Raw genomic sequence first — 23,167 nt, forward strand, 5'->3', positions numbered from 1 at the left:
ACACGCACAGCGGAGACAAGGCTCAGTTAACAACAGGGTTTATTCGAGCTCGTGGTCAGGCAGGCAAGGGTCGGTACACAGGTAGATCATCGGTAGCAGCACAGACGAGGATAAGGCAAGCGGATGTCAAAAACAGGCAATGGTCAAACTCACACAAGCAGACGGGATTATCACAGGCTGGGCTGGAGACGTGGTCAGGAACAAAACAGGATCAAAAATCACGGCAAGGTAAAGGTAAGAATGCTGGAAAGTTGAACGGGTGAATGAACAAACAATCTGGCAAGGGGCTGGGGTGAGAGGTGGTGCTTAAGTACTAAATGGTGATGACTAAATGACAGACAGGTGAGTAGATTAGAACCGGGAGCAAGGCTGGCTGAAACTACCAATGACTGCGACAGGAAGTGGTGACAAAATAAAACCGGAAATGAGTGATTACAGTGACTAAATGATCTAGACTGTGACACAGTTCTGTATGTGAATTATACCGTATGTGGATCATAAGTTAGAACATACAGTATAAGGAATGTGCTCTTTTCTTCCCTGACCATTTGTAATAGTTTCTCCTCACTGAGGTAGCGGTGGGCAGAATAAAGGAGAAGGAAAATGCAAGCATCTCTCCAATCTGCATAACTTAGCTCAGCTTTCACACTCAAAATGTTCTAATTTCTTGCTTACTTACTGCACATTGTACTAGCTTTTCTTACATAGTGAATAGGCTCTTATTCCTTTGTGCAGAAACAAACGTCTGCAGTGTGTGCGTGTGTGTGTGTGTGTGTGTGTGTGTGTGTGTGTGTGTGTGTGTGTGTGTGTGTGTGTGTGTGTGTGTGTGTGTGTGTGTGTGTGTGTGTGTGTGTGTGTGCTCGTGCTCGTCCCTGCCTTCAGAGGAAACGGCTGCACCGCTCTCCACATTTCAAACTGCCTGACCAGGAGACAGAGGAGCCAAAAAAGCAGCACATTTCCAAAGTGCGACGAAAGGAGAAAGCGAAATAAAGTCAGAGAGTCGGAACGAAGGGGAGACGTGCTGCAGACAATGCTCAGCAATCCATAGATTTTGGCGATTTATATCTACAGGATAAATAGGCGACAGGCGAAGGACATACTGGCTGACCAGGGTCACTGAGGGTGCCTGATTAATCACATACTATTATTTGCATTAATCTTATATGTTATAACGCAGTTTGGCCCAAATTAAACACAGCCCCCCACTGCAAGCTAGTACACGCTAATCGTTACATCACGATATATCAGGTCATGACCCAGCGGAGCTCTCATGAGTCAAAGCCACCAGCACAGCGTGTCATTGGGCTGTCACACCCTGCTACTGTCAGGCACTGACTGAGGCTGGGAAGAGTACGAGCCTTTATGTTTGCACTGAGCACGCACACTGTATGGACTGTGGAATCTAAGCTGCTACAATGACGGTATAGTGCTGTGTTTATTAGCAGCGTGAGTTTGTACATGATGTAAACCCCGTGCAAGATTGAAATTTGAACAAATCAAAATGATTGGAGCCAGGACTCACAGAATCAATGTTAAGCTGAGGGGGAGACTTGTCAGAACCATGTGCCAGAAACACAGGTCACATATTCTGTCCGCATGACGAGCCTCACTGTCTGCGCTGAACTAAAACCCATGAGGAGAGTAAATGACCCAATGTGGAAAAACAGTCACAGTTCACCGGCTTTTACGAGCTTAGCATCAAATCAAGATGGTTAAAAAAAAAAAAAAAAAAAGTCTCGTGCTTAAATAAGAGTCTGAGTTCATCAAGTTTAGTTGAGAGCAGTGAGCAGTGAAGTATGTTGCCACAGCAGCAGCAAAGAGCAGCGGCGCTCCATCATCTTCTTCAAGTGGAAAGAATCTGTCCCCTCCCTGTGACGGGCTGCCAGCTCAGCCCCAGCTATTTCTTCATCCCTGGACTCCACTAACTCTTTCAAGCTCAAACCCTTTCTGACTGCTAGAGGCTTTGCCCGAGCATAAAAGCGCCATGGACTGTGAAGGCAAAGTGAATTCACAAAACCAACTGTGGGTAAATCATAGAGGGGAAACCATATGTTCCCTTTAAGGGCTGAAACATTTAGATGTTTAGATGTTTTCCTCTAAATATCTACAAACCGTCGCCTCCAACGGGCTTCGAGTCCCCGCGGTAGCTGATAAATGGAGGGATGGACGGGCTCCACGGAGGGGGTGTGTTGAGTGTGTGTTAAACATGAGTAAGGTCTCTGATGTGGAACCTGGCCGGGCCACTGGCCAAACCAGACAGCGGAGCGGCGGTCCAGTCCGGCCTCTCAGCGCCGGCCTTTCACCCTGGACTCTTTCCAACCGTTCTCTGCAGATTTTACTATTTCTGAGCGCGAGTGTGTGTCAAGATTTAAAATGGGAACAGAGCGTGAGGATACGTGTCTGAGTGGCTTTCCACCCCAACACTACTTACTGCCACTGACTTCGCATTTACAACAGTGCTAATTGACAAACTGACAGGCGATCGGGCCCTCGCGCTCACGCGGACACAGACAGGCCTTTGTGAGACCAGCTCCACCCTGAAACAGCTGGGCCGATGGCCGGGAATCAAAATTCCACTGAAGCATTTATTGTCCACATTAGCAATATTTACAGGCGGGGAGAGAGAGAGAGAGAGAGAGAGAGAGAGAGAGAGAGAGAGAGAGAGAGAGAGAGAGAGAGAGAGAGAGAGAGAGAGAGAAGTCAGAGCAGACACACAGAAAAAGAGCAGAATCTGGCATCTTCACTTAACGCGGTGGAGGTCAGAGCGTGTTTGTACTGAATAACCAGCGTTTAAAAGCTAGACGTCTCTGTTATTGCTCGCTCCCTGTTCACGGTGCAAACCTGTCTTTCACGACATGTGCATGAATCAACGCGATGCGCCGCACGTGCACGCGCACGCACAAAAAGCACAGCCACAGTGGCCGTTTTATGCGCCGCTCGGAGCGCTTACAGTGAAAAATGCCACGGGTGGATGAAGGGTCAGAGTCTGTGATACATCAGGAGCAGTTTCCCAATCCGCTTATAATGCCACTGTGCTGCTCTCCGCTAGGTAAAAATACACACATCTCAACCTCACTAATCCAGGAAATAGTCGTTATTTAAATTTGGCAAAGCTGAGATTAGAGATTCACTGAAACACCTGAAATGGCTTTTAAGTCATATATGGATTTTAAAACCAGTCAACTGTGCTGACTTTACGTGAATTTTACGTATTAAAAATAATAAGAAAAGAAGACAAGCCCATATTTATACTTCCAACACTGACAGAAATTTAAGTCTTAACCCCACATGTAAACGGTTTGACTCCTCTGACATGCAGTTGCTTCGAACGCCTGAAATGCAAATGGCCTCAGCCCGGCATCACATACGGCAGCGGGAGCACCCACCCTCCCAGAGACGCAATTAACAATTATACAAGCATTAGAGTTTTATTGTAGTAAAACAATGCTGCTTTCTGTGAGGCGTCTGGTTACGGTCAAGGTCAGGTTCTCGTACCCTCGTGTGCAGCTGCCAGGCTCAAAGCAAAAATATGGTTTCCTGCTATTTAATAACTACAGACAATTCAGAGAAATATCTTTATCTATGCATATGATGAGCTTTTCTGCCCCGACTGCTTCTGCCGTGAGGTGTGAGGAGTTTGAAGCTTTTGTTGGGAATGCACCGCACCCCGTCTGCCGCTGGAGCTGCATTCGGTTTCATTTCACCCAGAAGCCGAGACGACCAGAGCGGAGCCCGTGTCATCGCAGGACAAGCCTTCTGCTTTCTGCCTCGCGGTACTTGAAAATGCAGAAGGTGGCGTTTGCCCGTTCGACCGCTTCGCACCGGGAGGCCGCACGTCGATCGCCCCGCTGCTCGTCCAGCTCTGGCGTCAGTCATCCGCTTTAAAGAGCACAATCTGCCTCATGACTGCTACGGGTTGTATTGCTCATTATGGAAGTCAGCATCTGAGCCGGCGCGCTTTGTCAGTGCCTGACTAAAAACGATGCTTTATATCCTCCTGATGAAGCTGCAATTAACTTTACAGCCTAAAGAGCAACAGCAGTCTAGTAAAATTTGTTATTTGGCAGGCGAGCCGCATGGGCCGCGATCAATCTGCAAATAAACTCAGTTTGTGACCGGTCTCGCCCACCTGAAGATCCGTATCTACTGGCTGAAAAGCACAACAAGTCAGGCGAAATCAATGTGCAGGTATTTAACATATGGCTCAGAGTTGGGAGTTGATGGCATTATTATGCAGAGGTTTAAATAACACAGCCAGAGTAGATGCTGACCTCACAGGGAGGTGTGTACGCATGTGTGTGACACTTTTGGGCACTTGTACATGTAGATGTCATGGCACCGTGGACGTCATCCCGTTTTCAACACTGCCTGATCCCTCGCCTGCTCTAGATTCAAGGTAGTGCCGTCAACAGGACACTCACTCGACACTACACGGTTACCATGACGACCGGACACTCCGCAGCCACCGCGCACAATGAGATGAACAGGAATGATCTTAACCCGTCGGTGACAGACGGGTGGGATATATGGATCAGAGGCAGGAAAGGTAAGAATAAGTTAAAAGTAGAAAGTAGCTAGAAAGGACGATTTAAAAAAAAAGCGAGACAAAAAAAAATATATTAGAGCTAAGCATCATCAATCAAACAGGTACAGAAATGGTAAAAGCCAGAGAAAGAGAATGTGATTTTGAGATAAAGAAGTCAGAGATGGCTGATGTACTATCTGTGGGCATAATTCTCAGGGCAACAAAAGGGCAGGCAGGCGAGGGGGGAACCGAATCCTGCTCCGTTTGTCTCCTCAAATGGCCTCTAGGGACTGTGTGAAATGGCCCTTTTCTTCTTGGTCCTTTTCAGTCGCGAAGCCCATCTACATGACAAACAGTGTCACTTTGAAGCTGCTTGTGTCATCTCGGCCTATCTGTCACTCACCGCTGACCTTTTGCTCCTGCCGCTCAGCTTTCTTCTCTCTCTCTCGCCCGCTCTCTCTCTCTCGCTCTCTCCTCACAGTCATTTTTGTCACCGTCTCTCTTTCACCCGCGATCCCTCTCATTCGTCTCTTCATATCTGCCTCCGCACGGACATTTCAGCACCTCTCCTGGACGTGCGTCGTAACGTTTAACGACTGGACGAATCGCAACACTTAAGTCTCTGATGTTGCTGTTGCGGTAGATCATATCTCAGCTGACTAGAACATTTGATCTGTTTCCCTGCAGTTGTAGATTTAATGATGAAAGCTATAGACAGAACATGAGGCATCTAAAGAATGAAACCAATCATCAGCAGCTTCTGTGCATCCATGGGTGCCTCTGATAAAATGTGTAGTGAGCAGTCGCCTCACCTGACTGAAGCGCTCCAAACTCTCCCTGACCTCGGCCAGTGTCGGGTCCGGGCTGCGAACTTTGACCTCCGGGTTTTGGCGTTGGGCCTGCAGACCGTTCCCCACAACTCTGCCCGAGTAGCTGTAATAAAAAGGAAAGGACGAGTCACACATTTACAGCAACACCGCAAAATGCCAAGGCCTCATTTTTTAAAGGCATAACAAAGAGCGTGTTGCATGGAAACAAGCTCCAGTATCCAGTGTGTTTTGAACCATGATTAGGAACCTTTTCTATGAAAATATGACTCAACGGCAACTGATTCTCCGTGAGTTAGGCCCTTTAATTCCAGAGGCGCTCCACAGGCCTCGAGTTTAGCAGGAATCAGAGCTGCTGATTGCTCATTTCTACGAACGAAACTATATTAAGACACCAAAATGCAACAAAAAATGGGGGAATTAATTAACCAGTATGGTTCATTAAGGCAAAATCTTTAACTGCAGTAAATAAAACCAAACTTTAGACTAGAGTAAAACTATTTCTCATTACTCATTAGAGTAATTACTAGTGGACACACTGAACCAGACAGAGCTTTGTCTTTCTGGGAGCCACACCTTCTTTACCGTTATTCATACTAATTTGCGTTTATGTAATGTTGACGCTCTGTCGTCATGCACGGAGGATTTAACAGCGCTGATGCCGATAGAGCGATGGCGGGCGCGTGAGGGCGCGCGTCCGCGGGCACCGGGTCCGTGTTCATGCGGCTCTGAGCGGAGGCAATCATAAAAGTGCTGAACTTGGGGAATCTCTGGCCTGTGATCTAAGCAGCGTCTTGACGGTTGCGCTCCCTCGTCCCGCTGACGCAGCGCTTTACAGACGGGGCCCATAAAAATGCAAACATTCCCCACTTAACCCTCTGCTGCAACACATTACTTTACACCGCTCTCCGTTTATGTGCTCATCCTCCAACATTGGACGGTGTGTTTGCAAGGCAGCCCCCACATCAGCTCCAGCCTCCCCCCCCCCCCACACACACACACACCACACACACACACACACACACACACACACACACACACACACACACCATTGTCCGACAACAATTGAAGCTCTTAATTGCTGACGGCTTAGAATCTCCTCTTGACAAGAAGGAAGCAATCAATAGCTTTCGGACTTTCACCCCCCCGACATAAATGATTAAATGATAAATCAAACGGCTCCGTAAGAAGTGGCTGAATGCAGCGGTCTGTGCGTTAGCGGGGCTTATGCGTGTCTGTCCCCGGGCTTGGCTGGGGATAACAGTGCTGGCGTGGAAATGAGCTCATCAGACGGGACGCTAATGAAAGGAGAGCGTCAGTGCGAGTGTGGCCGCCCGCGGGGCCTGGAACGTTTCAATGTGGACTATCTTTGATACCGCACTGGGAAACACAGCGGGACATCCCGGAGTCGACTACCTGGTAGTTCAGGCAATTGCAGCTGCAAACTCTGGACGGATCTGGAGCAGGCGTCACAGTTTCTCGCCAATAGCAATAATGTAGCGTTTGGAAATATGCGATGCACCGTGTCCGGTTGTATTAAAGTGAGACGGGACATAGAGCAGAGGAGTTTATAAGGAAAATAAAAGACGACAGCGGCCGAATGATATTCCTCTAGCTAAAAAATGAATAACAGCTTGCTCTCGTGTGGTGGCCGCTGATGTTGGACCTCGACAAACATTCGAAATGACTACCTACATATGTAAGAGTTCTGACTCACGGCTCTCTGCCTCGTTCCTACTGAACAGACTCAATCCCCTGTGAATGCCCAATTGAAGGCAGCTCTGTCTGTTCCCATCCGTGGTCCCCTCTGCCTGCAGCGCCGGCCAACAGTGACCTCCACTTCCTGGTCCTGACCCTGAACTGAACCTCGGCGAACGGCGGCTGTGCAGAAACGCTCGGGCACCGTAAGGCGGCGCAACGCTTTGAGACGACAGGAAGGAAATGCATTGTGGGTTCGTTTCGCATGCCTGAACATTTCTGCCGATGCACCGTAAAGAATGTTATGTGTTATTTAAAACTTCTAACTTAATGATGAAGGCGAGTTTTTCGCCAGAGTAAACTGATGCGTGATGAATTTCAGACGATTTAGTAGATTCTTGCTGTCCATGTGCCTGGAAGACATCACTCACTGGGGATTAAATGAACTAGAATGGTTTGTGTAACAACAGTTCCACCTCCTTTGCATTTTTGATATATTGGCAAAAAACACTACCCGTTACAAATTCCTTCAAGTTTAATATAAAAGTGCAACTTTTAAAGTCTAGTTTGGTCTAAAAAAACAACCTCCGCTGCCAACGCGGTGCATTGCCTGGGGAGGTTCCCTTCAGGTGACTGTGAAGGTTAGACTACATTTCTCTACTGTACCTTCTTGGTGGAATTTAAAGTATTAGAGATTATAATCTCATTGATTTAATACAGTTGATTTTTTAGGGTCAGTGAAGTGAAGCCCCATTAAACATTCAAGCGCTTGATGAGTTGCATCAGGTCGGCTTCTTGAAACAACACCAGGTTTGGTTCTTGAGGGGGATGAATGACTTTGAGACTGCAGTAGTTACAGTAGTTAATAAAAGTTGCATGAAGTTGTCTAAATAAATTGATTTGTTTACTGCAGACAGATGAATTTCAAAAATGCTGCCAATTCACCATATTTGCAGTGGAAGAACTCAAAGACACACATGGTGGATTTGCCAAGCAGTAATTTATCTCAGTGGTTAAAAAGATCATACGCTAGTCTCTTTCCACCGATAGAAATGCTTGTACAGCGCATGATCTCTCAAATGATTAAATGCAGCTCTGTTGATATTTCTGATGTGCTTCAAATTCATTGCAATAAACAGAAAGCAAGGTTATATAGTATAGTAGCTTTAGGCCAGGAGTGATAAGTTACACAGTGAGGCTTATTACTGTAGATGGCTGGCTGATGTAGACCTGGAAATATTATGTTGCATGATTTTTTTTTTATATAATTTTTGAAACTACTGGAGTGTGTGGATATAAATTCCATCGACCGACTGCAGCAGGTCAAGACCAGATGCACGAGTCCTAACAAATCCTCTGCTGAACTGACATTATATGCAGATACCGTAATGCTCGGAAAGCAAACACATCTCTGTAGAAAGTTAACAATCTGTTTAACTAACGTAAATATAGGATCATATGGGACAAACAGATTAACACAGTTCATACGAGATTTGTTGATTAATTGATCTAAAGCTCCTTTGTTTATGATAAAACTCAGTATCACATTCACACGTACAACCTGATCTGAATCAATGATTCCTCGGAAGCGAAAGCGACTGAATGGGTGAAGTGGGGCGAGTGATTAATGACTGCGAGGAGATGAGGTTGTTTTCATACGTCTGAGTCTGAGTGTGTGTATTTTTGTGGCTGTGGGTGGTACTATTTCAGCAGCGCGGGGCACTGGATTCGAGCCGGCGCTGCTGCTGTCAGGCTGCACAGCAAACTGTTGCTTTATGGTGATTAATAAAGCCGCTGCCCCTCCTTCGGGCTCTGGTGAGTGCATGAGACTGAAAACGTGTTGAGTTGGTCACAATGAAGCCTGTGATTATGGCTCTGTGGTGGCATTTCTGGTAACATCCACTACACACCACCTATTTCCTGCAACTAGAATTAGCAAAGCTGAGTCAAGACAAGGACGTGTGCAATCAGCTGACTTCACGAGAGCGGCTGGGACATGTCGAGATGCGGCAAACGTGGGGGGGAGGGGGGCTTTTGTTCTGAAAGGCCAGGCTGTTCCCACACTTACTGCAGCAGCCGCTCACTGTACCAGCACCAAGCAACTCCACAGACAGGGGTTTAAAATCACTCCGCAAACATTCAATCAGCCTGACACACGCGCACGTCCCGTCTGGCCCAACGTGCACGGACAGATATACACACACACACACACACACACACACACACACACACACACACACACACACACACACACACACACACACACACACACACACACACACACACCTTCCAAGTAATAAACACAGTGGAAATAACATTTTTGGAAGATTAAGCCATACAGTACATAAAATCAAGTGGAGGCACATGTTTGGTTGCTCTTTCACCAGAGCCTCCGGATCCTGGCAGCGGGCACGGCGGCGTGCTGCGCTTCAAAGATAACTTTATTAGAGTGGCAATCCACAGATTACTGAATGTGCAGGAAGAAAAAGCAAGCAAATCAGCGGAGGTCATCTGCAGGGCATGCAGGCTCACTGTGCTTCTCCTTTTATGCTCTACTTCTCTCATCCACCTCCACCTACTATTATTCTGTGCTCTTGAACAATGTGTCCGGTTCAGAAAGAGTATTGAGTTTAAACCATATTCAGTCTCCGTCCTTATTCCTGCGCCCACAACCACAAATGTCATTAGGTGCTCTCTTTCTCTCTCTCTCTCTCTTTCTCTCTCTCTCTCTTTGCTGTGACCTGGCTGGTAACCACATGAACACGCTGAACTGCACCGGGAGCTGCAGCCTCTGGGTCGTAGCAGGAGGTTTTACACTGCTCCCAACGGTCCCGTGTGATGCATTTGCCCTCTTTATCTGCCTCCCCCCGGTCTTTTGACCTCACCTCTCGTTCTGTTCCAGCTGGCAACTCTGGGATTTAGAAATGAAACACTTCTACAGCCTGTCTGGTCCAAGCACGACAGCGTGCTAATGGATGCCCAGGAACGCCGCGGCGCCGCGGACGCCGGCGGTGACTTTGAGAAAAGTTAGCGAATGCCTGTTAGGGAAAAACTGAATGTTCAGATTTAACGAGTGAATGCAACTGTTCGGATTCTTTAACTATTTGATTTCTAGGTTCCACTGCGTAAACTAAAACTTTGGAAACACACATTTACACAATTAAAAAAAAAAACAAAAAAAAAACAGAAAGAACCAAGTTGAGGGTGCATGTCATGACGGTCACGTTGGCAAAAAAGAAGTGAAGAAAAAAATACAATACAGCATCGCCAGTTGCTGAACCCTGCAATCTATTCACTACAGTAGTAGAAAAAACATTTTTCATCATTAAAAGAGAGAAACTGGTTCCGTTTAATAGAAAAGTACTAATTTGCTGTAATTTACAAGAAAAACAAAGAGAAACAAAAATACACATTCCTCAGGCCGTTAATCATCTCCTGACCTGTTTAAGAAGCCCAGCTCTCCAAACTGGCAACCGCCGACCTACAGCGAGCGCAGAAGCAGTGTGCTTCCACTAATAAAGCCCTGGCTACACACTCGCACATAAACAGTCTACGGGCTGCCTTCAACTCCGGTTACACTCACCGCAGGGTCATGTCATTCCAGCCGGGATGAAACATCCTCGCATGTGACCTTCATGTTAATGAATCTTTACAGTTTTTGTCTGGACTTCACCTGAGGCGCGACACCTGCGCTGGGCAGGCGGTATATCTGTCCGTGTGTTGCCACGGGCCGGTGAAATATGTCTGTTTATGGCCGGGCTGGAATTACACACCACTGTGTTGGTCTCAACCGCTTTGCCACTTCTTAAGAGGTCCCAGGGTGATTCCGCTAAGACTGGGCCGGATTATTGAGTGGCTGCAGTGTAAGAGCTACGTAGCCTATATGATTGAAGGGCCGGTGGCTCAGATTACTCATGGCTATTACACACCGAAAGCCTGTCCTCTACAGTGCAATAAAAGGTGTTACTGCACTTATGAATAGCTCCCTTCAAGGGTATGTTTGCTTTGACGCATTCTTTCTTTTTAATGGATTGGCCTGATTGTTTAATCAATATTTCTCCTCCATCCTGTTTTTAGTCTCTTAACTTCAGGCTTTCTTCTGCACGGTGAAGCCTATTTAAATAGCTGTTTGGGTCATTAACGTGTTAGGATGGTGCCAGTCTCCTGGTCATGTCGTATTTTATTGTAGGCGAATAGAGATAAATGCTGACCCCAGTGTCCTCTGAGCCAATAGACCTCATGCTACATGTACATAGTTGCTTAGAATCCGGATTTTCCAGGATGGGATGTTAGCACCAGTGTAATTAATTATAGTTGAAACTGTTTTTACACATCTTATCAAGTTTTAACTTCCCAGTTACCGAAAGGCTGAAAGATGACCTACTATGTAAGCTATGTAGCGAACCATCACAGTCTGAGTCTGTGGTATCAATCAAGTCCGGCTCTAGGCCACTTTAACAAGCTATTCGCTTCATTCTATTCCTGTCCGCTCGGCCAACGTGACCGGGGCCAAACCTTAGCTCGTCAGAGAGCTGGACTAGCGACTGAGTGGAAAAAGGTGAGCGTATAAAGAGAAAAAGAACAAAAATGAGAGAATGATCCACGAGTGGGAACAGTGATGCACATACACTTACAGGTAATCACACACTGTGATTACCTCGCACCCAGGAGGCACTTGATTCCCATCATTAGCACCGTCCCACCCATCTATTTCTATTTCTGTCCACAGGCTAGTTGATGTCGACAATATCTACTTTGGTTCATCATTAGCCCATTATGGCGCTACACATAGCCAGGCATGCTTTATTTCACCGCTACTCCGGGCTAATGAACAAGTATCGATTTATCTAACAATCACAGCAACAGCAAAGAGCCAAATTAATTTGTTGTAAGTGACTTGCTCTTGGCAACACGGTGCTCCTGCGTCTGCGTGGCCCCGCACATTCTCCTACACACGGGCTCCGCCATCCCCGCGGCTGCGGAAGCAAATACTGGCATTAGCAAACGTGGCACACGTTGCACAGCTGGATGTGTTGGATGTTTCATTTTCAGGTATTTCTTGAAAATGTTTCCACACATTGATTGGGGATGGTTTAGTGTATATTAGAAAAAAAAAAAAAAACAATAATTGTGTCTGATTAAATTTAAAAATTACACAAAATAAAATGCGCAAAAACTGAAAAACATTGATGCACATTTTAGCTCACAATGGATGTATTTGAGTTTGTCTAAAATTAAATATTATTAAAGATATAGTCACAAAAAAACTATACTTAATAATTAAATTCAAGGCAGCGCCTCTAGACCCTAGACTTAGTTGCTGGCGTGAAAGAGAAGCAAAAGTGCGTCCACACTGCCCCCATGTGGCCAACAACGTGTAGTGGAAGACAACACTTCCTCTGTTTTGACCTTGAGTCTTGAGAAGTCTGATAGTCCGGCAGGTCACAAGCTCCCTTGTCATTGCATCATTAATTATCATAAGACGTTGATATTTGAACATAAGTACAGAATAAACTAGACTAAATGGGTCAGTTGTTAAAGAAAAGCTTAGACAAAACAAACAGTATTTCAGTCTTCTGGTAGATTTATAAATACTGTACATCTTAATTTCAGCTACAGTAGCTAAATACTATCCTGTCTATCCGGCCTTGGCTACACAACTACGAATCACATGACGGCTGAACAAAGTAAAGTACAAAATGAAGAGTTTCTACTTGTCACTATTACTAGAGACAGATAAATGACTATAGCTGCTGGGCTTTAATGGTCTCTGGTGGCAGTTACAACTGTAATTAGCTTGTGGCCGTCTTTGACGACGTTCCCATGCCTGACTGTCCCGACTGGGTCTATCTCTGTGGGTGTAACTGTTCCCCACGTCGCCGTCGCCGGGTCTGATGTACCAGCGGGCGCACTGTACGGCGGGCTGAGTCAACGGACCACACAGACTTGTGGGAAAACACGACTGCAGCTCCGCCGGCGGAGGACGGGAAGGCCGAGCGCCCTGTGCCCACACGACAAATCGCACACAGAGGAACACCGCTTCCAGACGAACACAACATGTCTTTTTCCTGCACATAAACCCTGACACATATATTCTATTACATATATTTCTTCATAGTTATACTAAAAATAACTTCTCCAGTACATGGAGCTCATGGTTTGCAGTGAGTGTGGATCACATTAAACGCAGTTTGTCTGTTGCTTGTTACTTGTGGCTGTAAAATAGTGCCCAGTAGATGGCAACATTAGCTAATCCACAGTTGATCTCCCCCAAACTCAAAGCTGCTTGTCTATGAAGAACAAAGAAATGAAGGACGCCTGAAAAAAGTGACAGAGAACCGCCGACGCCAATTTACTGCCAAAGAATAAAATTACAAAACGAAGCCCACGAGGCAGGAAACACGAGGGGTGGAAAGGGAGAAAGAAACGGATCCCGCCCCCCCTTCCTGCCATATGCCCACATGCCGAGGAGGGCATGGATGACTGAGGTTAGAGGTCTGGGGGCAGTTGGTGCGTGGAAAGCAGACAAGGGCAGCGGGGGCAGAGCCAGGAGAGCAAACTATGCCCCGGACCATGATCCCGCTTCAACCACCTGTCGGCCCGTCCGATCCGGGGCCGGAAAACTCGCGCTCGAGGCCGACGGCGTGAACGCAACCTCACCCACGGTGCAGCACGGCGTCGTCGGACTTGAAAAAGGACGTGGCTCGTAAAGTCCAGCCGGCCGGAGGCAACGAGCAGACGCAGGCGCGCGCATTCTCAGACGTGCCCACGCAGCGAGGGCGTCAAGCGAAGGGGTCAGAGGTCAGACCCGCTGCCGACGCAGCGAGCACGTGGGCGCGCGGCTCACGGGCCGTCTCCAGCGCGAGCGCGGTCAAAGAGATGGAGGCTAAAGGTGGAGCTAAGCTAAGGAAGTCTGGCAGGTGGTAGCATTGATGAACACCATCACTCCCACCAACATTCCAGCTTTCCTGGCTGGAATCACTGTCATGTTTGTCACGATGAGGCTCATCTGTCAATCAGACACACGTTCACCGTCGCACACACACCATCGTAATGTACAGTGAGTCACAGTGGGCTGGATCTGGGTTAAATGTTCATCTGGACAAATCTGTCCCCAGAGCTCCGGCTGACAATATCGCTTTCAGATTAGTCCCTCTCTGGTATTTAGAAACGTCCAGTTTTGTTCAATAAACTTCGGCGAGGAAACGGATTCTCTTCTAAATGTTATGTTAGGAGGATATGGATGCGTTGGCGTCGACTCAGAGCACGGTCGATTTCAGCCCTCCATCTTCGAGTGAAGGTCGAGACGTTGGCTCGTGAAGCTGTTACGGCTCAAACATACACTGTAATCTCTCATTGTGTTTGTTTGGGGGATATTTCCTCACCGGCCGCTCTGAGGCAATATGTTGTATTTACATGTCCTGATTATTTAATTGATCCAAAAAACAGTTTGGCCCAAAGCTGCTGACGCCAGCCAAACAGCGAGTCAGAACGCTGCTAACCGGAGCCGATTCTCGTTACAGACGGGCCAAGTCCGCACCCTGAGAGTCGCGCCAAATCTGGCAGACATAAATCCAGTTGACATTTGGTCCTTCTGTCCTAGCCAGACTGGGTCATCTAGGAGGCTCCCAAACCGTGGCTTGGATTAAGCAATTAGTAACGCATCGAGTTCATGTGCATTTACAGTTTGAGGCTTTTAGGCAACAGAGACCAGTTAAAAAAAAAAAAAAAAAAGACGGAGAGGTGGTGGTGGGGAGTGGGGGACTTTCCCTTCATTCTGCAGCTCTTCCGTGCTGAGGCCGCATTCTCAGCACCACTCAGGGGGCTCCAGTGAGCGAGCCGCGACACCAAACCCACCTGGAATTCTAGGAACGTTTTCCCTGTGGTTTCAGGTTACCACATAGACACACGCACGCTGAGCGCAGATCACAGGCACACACACACACACACACACACACACACACACACACACACACACACACACGCTCCACAGTAGTGTACTGTACTTTTGTTGTTTGTACAGAGTTGGATTTGTTAGCTTTCCCCCCTGCTCCTCCCATACCTGTCATTCACATTAATTCGAAACGCTCACACTTACGCTCGGCGCGGGACAACGGAGTGGACCGACGCCTGAACTTGGGTTGGAAGCAGGCGACTAGTACAGACTCTCACTCCGACGGTAAATACCACACACTCGGGGCCCAAACGTATACATATTCGCGCTACAGGTCCAGAGGAAATGCCGCCGAGGCTCGTACGGGCCTGAAACGGGCCGCTACACGAACGGCACAAACGCACACCGACACTTGTGAGGGATAACAGTGTTTCTAAAAATAGCCGTGACGGCGAGCGTTCGAGCTCTGGACTGCGGATGTGTTCACGCCGCGCGGGGCTCAAAGCGACGATGAAGCCACAAGGACAGAGCACTCTGCGGTGTTTGATGCCTTGCCCATGGGTACCGGGTTAGACTGGACTACGCGACGTCCACCTCGCGCGCAAGAAACTGCACAGGCAGTAAAACATGGCCGTCTGTCGCAGCTTTTTATTTGCGCTGGTTCAATCCGCTCCGCTAGCAGATGGGAGACGCTGTAAAAAGCTGTGCCCCGGCCATAAAAGCGATGATAATACGACTACAAGCCGTTGGAAAGGAACAGCGCGCATACACAATGTGCACAGCGCAGGCTATAAAACCCAAACTTGAGGAGGCTGGAGCACATAAACACTCTTCACACGAGGCATGTCAAGTCCCAAATTGGCAAATAATTGTGCCGTGAGACCAACAAAATCAGACATCTACACAAACAGCGTGTAACAGTTCCTGTGTTTCTATTGTGCAGCCACACATTTAGAAACACCACAAGCCCCGACTTTCACAATCCAGGCATTTTAGGAGAAAGAGTAAATGAGCGCAGTTGCTTTCTTTTTCTCTTACAGCAACACAGTGCAGTGCAGAGCGGGTCACGGTGAGGTCCCAGGCAGAAGCAAGGGGTTATGGGAAAAGGACGGGCCACCGGATCAGAGCTGAGGACAAACAGGACACAGCGGTGGGAGGGAGAGATTTCTGAAACTCCACGCAGCCACTCCATCTTTTCTGGAGGTCTGCACTTCAAAAAAGAAAAATCATACCGACTTCTGGTGGTGCTGCTGCAGCAAAACAAGCCCCGAGGCACATATGCACAGCAGACACAGGCCCATAGCAGGAAACATCCTTCCCCTGCATATAGTAATTAATTTATTGTCCCCTCTGCACGAATGTCATTATCCAATTCCTTTGCATTCTTTGAGTTCAGCTCCTCGGACCCATGAGGCTGACGTAGAGAAAGTAGAGGAGGAAAATAAAAAAAAAAAAGCCCGTTATGACCTGATGGGAGTGGAAGAAGGAGAGAAAGCGAGCGAGAGTGTGAGGGTTGAACGCTTTGCCCAGTGCTGCACTCTCTCTCTCTCTCTCTTTCTCTCCCTGCAATAACAGAATGGATTCCAGATGTCAAAATGATAAACAAATGGATTGTCATAACCTTATAAAAATGCGAGGCATCCAGAAGCACTCACACTGCTGTATTGTCTGTGGTACATTCCCCCGGGCGCATCCAAGAGTTTGGACTCATCCCTAAAGTATGGTGATGAGTTAATAATTCTTCACTATTGTTGAGCAGCACAGGCGCACACATCCACTCATTTTAAGATCTTATCTTTAGGAATATGACCGTAGTTTGGCACGCTGCATCATGGAGTAAGCCAGAGAGGGGTTCAACGTGGATTCATTCAGAATGAATAAGAGTTACAAATATCCTTCAGGGAATCGATAACGAGAAACATAAAAAAACAACACTAGAAAAACTTTAATATTTCTGAGCTTCTGGTGGTGGTGCTGCTACGGTGTCATCCCCGACTGCTCTCTGAGACGTGTTTCTTTTCCTCCCCACGCGTTACACTGTACCGAGTATAAATCAGCCGGATCCCCGAAGAGTCTGCCGGCCAGAAAATGTAGATGAGATGTCATCTAGTGTAAATCATCACTAAAGACGTGAACCTTGCACAAAGCTCAGGGAAAGGAAAACTTTGTGATGCTCTTTTACAGTAAACCTTCCTAGGAATTTCCCAATTACTGTAACATCAGCTTAAAATCGAAGGGTATGATCGTGTCTTTTAGTGCCGCCTTCATCGGATTTTACTGGGAGCTAAGACTGAGTTCATGAGTTATAAGTTGTTATAACAAATCCATCCCACGTCCCATGTTTTGAGTCAAGGAGTTGATCAAGGCCTCATAATGCCTAATAAAATGACTCTAGCCTGCAGCACTGTTCCACAACCTGCCCATCTCGTCTCCAATCAGGGGCCGAAAGCTTTGGAGAAGGCAAGAAACGACAGGAACAGTAATTGCCGCAATAAAAAAAGTGAGGAGAGACGGCCGTGATAAAAGTCATTTGACAACACGGCTGCCACAACAGACGCACAGCGACTTGTAAATCTGTAAGAACGCGGCCATTCCGGTTGATCTTATCTTTCCGGGGGGAACACGGAGCCAAGAGCTCGCACGTGTGACGAAATGTTTGAACAGTACAGTACAACTGCTGCTCGCCTCCTGCTCGTCCCTCTGTCACCACACGCTGGATACAGAAGGGGATTTCAGTCTTAAAAACTAACTTTGATGTGCTTTGAAGTATTACAAAATACGCGTGTGTGTGTGTGTGTGTGTGTGTGTGTGTGTGTGTGTGTGTGTGTGTGTGTGTGTGTGTGTGTGTGTGCGCGCGCCTCCTTCCCTGACTGCGATACGTATGATTGTGTCTACATGAATAACCCTTCCAGCTGTTAAATTGCATATGGAGCCCGTCTGAACTGGCTTCCACGTGGGCTCCATATGCTCCAGTGTGTGTCTGGAACCTGCCCAGCCCTGCGATGCTGTGTGCGCACCACCACACGAGAGCACCATGACCGGGACTTACATGAGTAGAGCCCGCGTGCGTGTGATCCTACGTGATTCCTCTTATGTTTTATCACTTTTTCCTCCCGCTTGCAGCCCCTCCGCCGTCCTCCTGTGACTTTCCCAGGCGTCCTGTGGGCAGCGGCTGCAGTGTCCGAGTTTTTCCCATGCGCCCTCATAGCAGGGCCTTTGTTCGCCGTCCAGGGTCTGGGGTCCCCCCAGCAGGGCTGTGCCCTACACCACTGACTCTACAATGGCTCTTTATGCTGCCAAGGCCTCCCACCCTCCTCCACTCCACCATGCCTCCCTCATCAGGGGCACAGGGGACACCACATCCCTAAATCACCATCCTATTCCATGCCCTGTCCTGCAGAGGCCAATCCGACCCATTTATGGGTATATGAGTAGAACCAAATGTCCCAGCAGGGTGCCGTTCACTTGTTCAGCTCAAGGACACCACAAGAAAAACCCTGACTGTCACAAGGAAGTGTGCGATAGCACACTTACAGCCAATTAGCCCTGTTGTTCGAGAATCCGGCCCCTCGGGTGTAAAAGCGACACGTCTTAAACTCAAGAGGCAACGGACAAAGCAAGTGGGACCTGCCAAGAGCCGGTCCTTGTGTGTTAAGACGCTGAACAGTTGTGTACTCCTTCACATGTTCCCGATCATGGCCCAAGAGCACACGCGCGCTGGCAGCCTACCATCCTCTGCGCCGCTGACACACTGTCAGAGATGCTGATGAATGGATGGGTGGTCTGCTCAGTATGTGTCAGCCGCTGGCAAATGGTGGGAGCGCGCAGCCAAGAGAAGAGAATGCCTAATGTCTCCCCGTGCAAAATTCATCTCGGCCTAAATTTAATGTGCGGTTTTAACACGGCAAAACAGAAAAAAAGGCCAGAGGATTGTAATTGGATCATCCTCAAACCCTTGTTTTGATCTGTCAGGACCTTTTACTGACAAGAGCCTGGGTCGCCTTGGTAACGGAAACGGGTTTGGAGCCACGAGCAGAGGAAGGAGACGGGAAACTTGTCACAACTGTGTGGTGAGTTTATCGATGTTTACCAACCCAGCGGAGAGAATCACATACACGGACTCACACAGAGAGCTGGAGTTACTGAGAGATCAAGAAAAAAACATCTTGCAGAATTTAAGACTTGAATAGGAGGGAGACCAAAAAACGCACAAAAAGAACTCTGTGAACAGAGGAGGAGAGACTTGCAACTATTTGCATTGCCTGCATTCACTCAGAGTGAAAATGGATTTAATGACTTCCTTATTTCTCCACTGATTAACAACAGCCCTGCTGACTCACACACTCTGCCGTTATCCTACACAAGCACACAAGCAAATGCAGCGTGGGTCACTCTGCCTCAATCTAAACATTAAACAGGTATTAAATCTCAAGTGCAACTGGAACGGCCTGTTTGACAGAAGGTACCAGCCAGATAATAAAAGTTCTCATTTCCAAGCTCCAGGGCAACAAAAAGAGTGTTTATGCAACAACTGGGCAAAGTGGAGCAACAAGATACAACTTCTTGCCTAATCACAGACAGCAAACGGCATGAAATATGGAAATGGCTCAACTCAATTGTGTTTATTTGCAAAATCTGACACAAACATGTAAATATATAGTAAATCAATGAGGGCTCAGCTGGAGGGAGGGGTTTCTCTGCTCTCTTACCTCTCCACCACGTCGTCACCGCTCCAGCACGTAGCGTCGTCCACCACATTCTCGCCCTCACACAGCATCTCCGGCAGAGCTGCAAAGAAAGACTTGTAGCGCTGCAGGTACATCAGGAAATCCCTAAGGAAACACACACACACACACACACACACGCACACACACACACACACAGAGTGGGAAAGTGCACTTCTATAACAGCGCGCATGTGATTAAACGCGTCACGGCATCGACGCCGGCTAGAAAAGCGAGGGGCTCTGAATGCGGCCGCTTCGCCGACTCAGCACTTCTTCCTCCTCCGCGCTGCGCAGCAAAGCTCTCCCTTCGCTACATGTAACTCTGCTGACACGTTCTACTGATGGCGACACCGTCATCGCATGCGAAACAATGGCAAAACATTTTGATCGGACACACATTGCTACCATCCCTGAGGCAAAGCAGAGCCGAGCCACGAGGGGTCACGTGCTGAGTCAGCAAGCTTGGGTAGACAACATGACTAGGTAAAACTTCATATATTGTTAATAACAGAGTACTATTTAGGAAATAATGAGAAATAATTTAAATATATTATTAACAAAAATATGTTGGTACATCCGTTATTATTATTACTTTGCTGTAAAGTAAAGTGCTAAACATAACTGTTAAAGCAAATGAAATGACACCAGTCACAGACATGAGCGGTTACTGAAAGTGTATGAGAGATTCAGTCCCTTGGGTTCATGCTTACCTAGAGAGCGTTTTCAGACTATGTTTATTGTTCTTGGAGGGTTTCAGGGGGAACGAGCTGTGAATGATGGGAGATGATGTCCGAGGGAGATTGTTGCAAGCAAGGAGGATGCAGGGACGTGAGAGTGGGGGTCGAGAAGGAGAAACAGGAAAAAAAAAAAAAAAAACACAGAGGACGACATGACGGAACATGTGGGAAGGAAGGAGAAAAGACAGTCAGTCGACCCTGGAAGAGGCCCGGATTAATCGTGCACATGCACCACAAGTACATCAAAAACAGTTTGTCCCCACACCACAGATACAGAAACACACAAACAAACATCTGCACGTGGCAAAACATTCAGATATTCACAGAGAAGCAAAAGAAAGTTACGCCGACATTATGAATCCACCTTTCCCGTCACAGCCACACATGTTCTGTCGACCTGCCTCAGCTCTTTTAGCACTTCGCTGTTTCTGCAGCGGGCGCTGCCACGTCTCCGGCCGGGGCTTGGCGGGCCGCGGCGCCTGGATTGTGTTGCCATGAATGGCGGTGGCAGTGCCAGGCCAGACCTGTCAGCTCCACTGGCATCAGCGCAGCGATTCATGGTTTGGGAGGAGGTCAGTGAGGCGAAGCACACACTTGTGTGTGTGTGTGTGTGTGTGTGTGTGTGTGTGTGTGTGTGTGTGTGTGTGTCTGTTCCTGGTGCTATTTAAGCTGAGACCAGCTGGTGTGCAGAGTTGGTGGTATGGCCGTCTGGGTAAACAGGAAATTGCTGGTCCGTCAAGATTAATCGTACCCACGCCCCCCCCCCTCCCCCTCCCCTTGCCTGGCACATCTCTGCCAGCTGCTGTGGGCATGGGATGGCTGCCTCGGAGGCCAGGTGGAGGGCACCCACTCTGTGACAGGCCCCACGTCTAACGTGTGGGCGTGTCCGACTAGACACGTGACGCAAGTGAGCGGTGATGTCAAATGGAAACATGCAGACATGTCTCAGGCTACGCCATGCAGTCCTAAGCGCCACATTTAATTTAAATGCACCTTCAGTTCAAGCAGTTTAATCCATTAAATAGCCCCAGAAAAAAAAACTGTTGGCAGGAATTAGAGCCATTATAATTAAAAACAAGTGTGAAGCTTCTGAATCTGGCAGTCTTACTTTCTCAAGTGGGCGAGCCGCTCCTGCCACTGCTCTGGAAGAGGCTGGGAGGAGGCGGCAGATGGAAGAGGCGAAGACAGGCTGAAGCCGGAGGTCGTGACCTCTGGGCCCGCGGGCTGCGTGCCTGTGGGCTCCCCGGTAGACAGGCCACACACCTTGTCCACCTGCGGGCGAGAGCGAGAAAACAGAGAGCGCGTCCACCTGTTAGAGTAGGAAAACAAACAACAACAGGGGCGGAAGTGCAGGGTGTCTCTTGTGTAAACGGCCGCGTGGAGCCCGGCACAGCTGAACACATATACACGCGAGATAAATTATTCATGGCCGTCTCGAATGAAGAACGCCTGCATTTCAGCCGAGCGGCCGCGGGGGCTGAGAGAGTTATGGAGCTCAGCGTCATCGACTGCACGCGCAGACGACCGGCGTGCAGCAAGAAGCGCCGAGTGACTTACTGCCGGCGGAGCGGACAGTAAACGCACCACATTCCACCACCTCCCAGAAGGTGAACGCGCGGTGGGGCGTCTTTGGCGAGTACCATCAGTGAGCTATTAAAGCGAGCAGCAAAAGGGGAGGCGGCCGCACGGGGGGGGGGGGGGGGGGGGGGGGTATTGAAGAGGTGTGCGCTTCAAACCGAGAGGTAAAAATCGATGGCGTCTCATTGGCTTAAAAGCCCTGGGAAGCATTATTAAGAGGTCCTCAATTAGCCAGAGAGAGCGTAATGGCTGCTGCCTCCCGGATGAAGAACTGCTTAAAAGGGATCAATGAGCGTACACAATGGGCGTATATCACTCTACTGTAACGGCTTCCAAAAAAGACTGTGTCACATTCAGCCGCAAGACTTACAGTAAGCAAATACAGTGTAGCAGCAGTTCCACTTATTCCGCAGCAAGACACGATGGCTGTTGTAGACAAACAAGCACATAAACTTAATTTGGGAAGGAACTGGCAGGCGTGCGAGTTGAAATAACCGGTTGGAGGGTGGTGTCCACACGCTTGGAAAGATCTCTGAAGCCCAGAAGCAGCCGAAATATGTGTTAACAGTCACAAAAGTTTCTTGCCAGCCTGCTAAAAATACTCCTCCCCTCCAGCGTGATGCACATCTGTCATCTCAGGTCGCTTATAAATGAGGTTTAAAGTGAGTTTTTTATTTTAATGTCAACAGCTGACGACTCCCGAGCAGGAGGCTTGTCAGGCTGCGGTGACCCAAAAGATGCTTCCTAGATTCTGGCCTTAAATCCTCTGCTGGGGCGGGCGCTAGACGCGGGGAAAGGTTGTTTTATTGCGTTAACCTTTACACCCCCGAGACCCATAAACCGCGCTCACATGTGGTGGAGTGGCTCATAGCCACACATGCTCATGCAGACATGCCACACACATATAGGTCCACACACACGTTACACCGAGCTGCTTAGGAAAAGAGAGAGAGGGGATTTCGGGATCGTCTGCACACAAGTCGAATGCTCTTTGCATGTGCTGCGGCTCTTCTGCACATGTGGAGCTTTAGAACACACTCATATTCAAATATCTGCTGCTGCTGAACAATACTGCTGTTTCAGTTTCAGCTTCTCTGCATATTCAAACAGTATAAACACATATTTTAGGCATCATATGATCCTGTGACATCATGTCCAGACAGTATCTGGGAGGTCTACAAT

At 48.1% G+C, this 23,167-nt stretch overlaps 1 protein-coding gene across 2 annotated transcripts in view; it reads right to left on the minus strand.

Moving 5' to 3' along the window:
- gpc5c (glypican 5c) overlaps positions 1-23,167 on the minus strand; it is a 63,039-nt gene that overhangs the window by 19,140 nt on the left and 20,732 nt on the right. Inside the window, exons 4-7 of one of the 2 annotated variants that reach the window (XM_029132043.3) lie at positions 21,516-21,679; positions 20,381-20,437; positions 19,654-19,776; positions 5,338-5,458 (exon numbers count right to left, since the gene is read on the minus strand). In XM_029132043.3, coding sequence (XP_028987876.1) covers positions 5,338-5,458; positions 19,654-19,776; positions 20,381-20,437; positions 21,516-21,679 — 465 coding nt within the window. The remainder of the gene's footprint in view (positions 1-5,337; positions 5,459-19,653; positions 19,777-20,380; positions 20,438-21,515; positions 21,680-23,167) is intronic. The other variant, XM_029132044.3, reaches the window with a different exon arrangement.

The sequence above is a fragment of the Betta splendens genome, chromosome 17, assembly GCF_900634795.4.
Source record: "Betta splendens chromosome 17, fBetSpl5.4, whole genome shotgun sequence".
In the NCBI taxonomy this organism is placed as follows: Eukaryota; Metazoa; Chordata; class Actinopteri; order Anabantiformes; family Osphronemidae; genus Betta; species Betta splendens.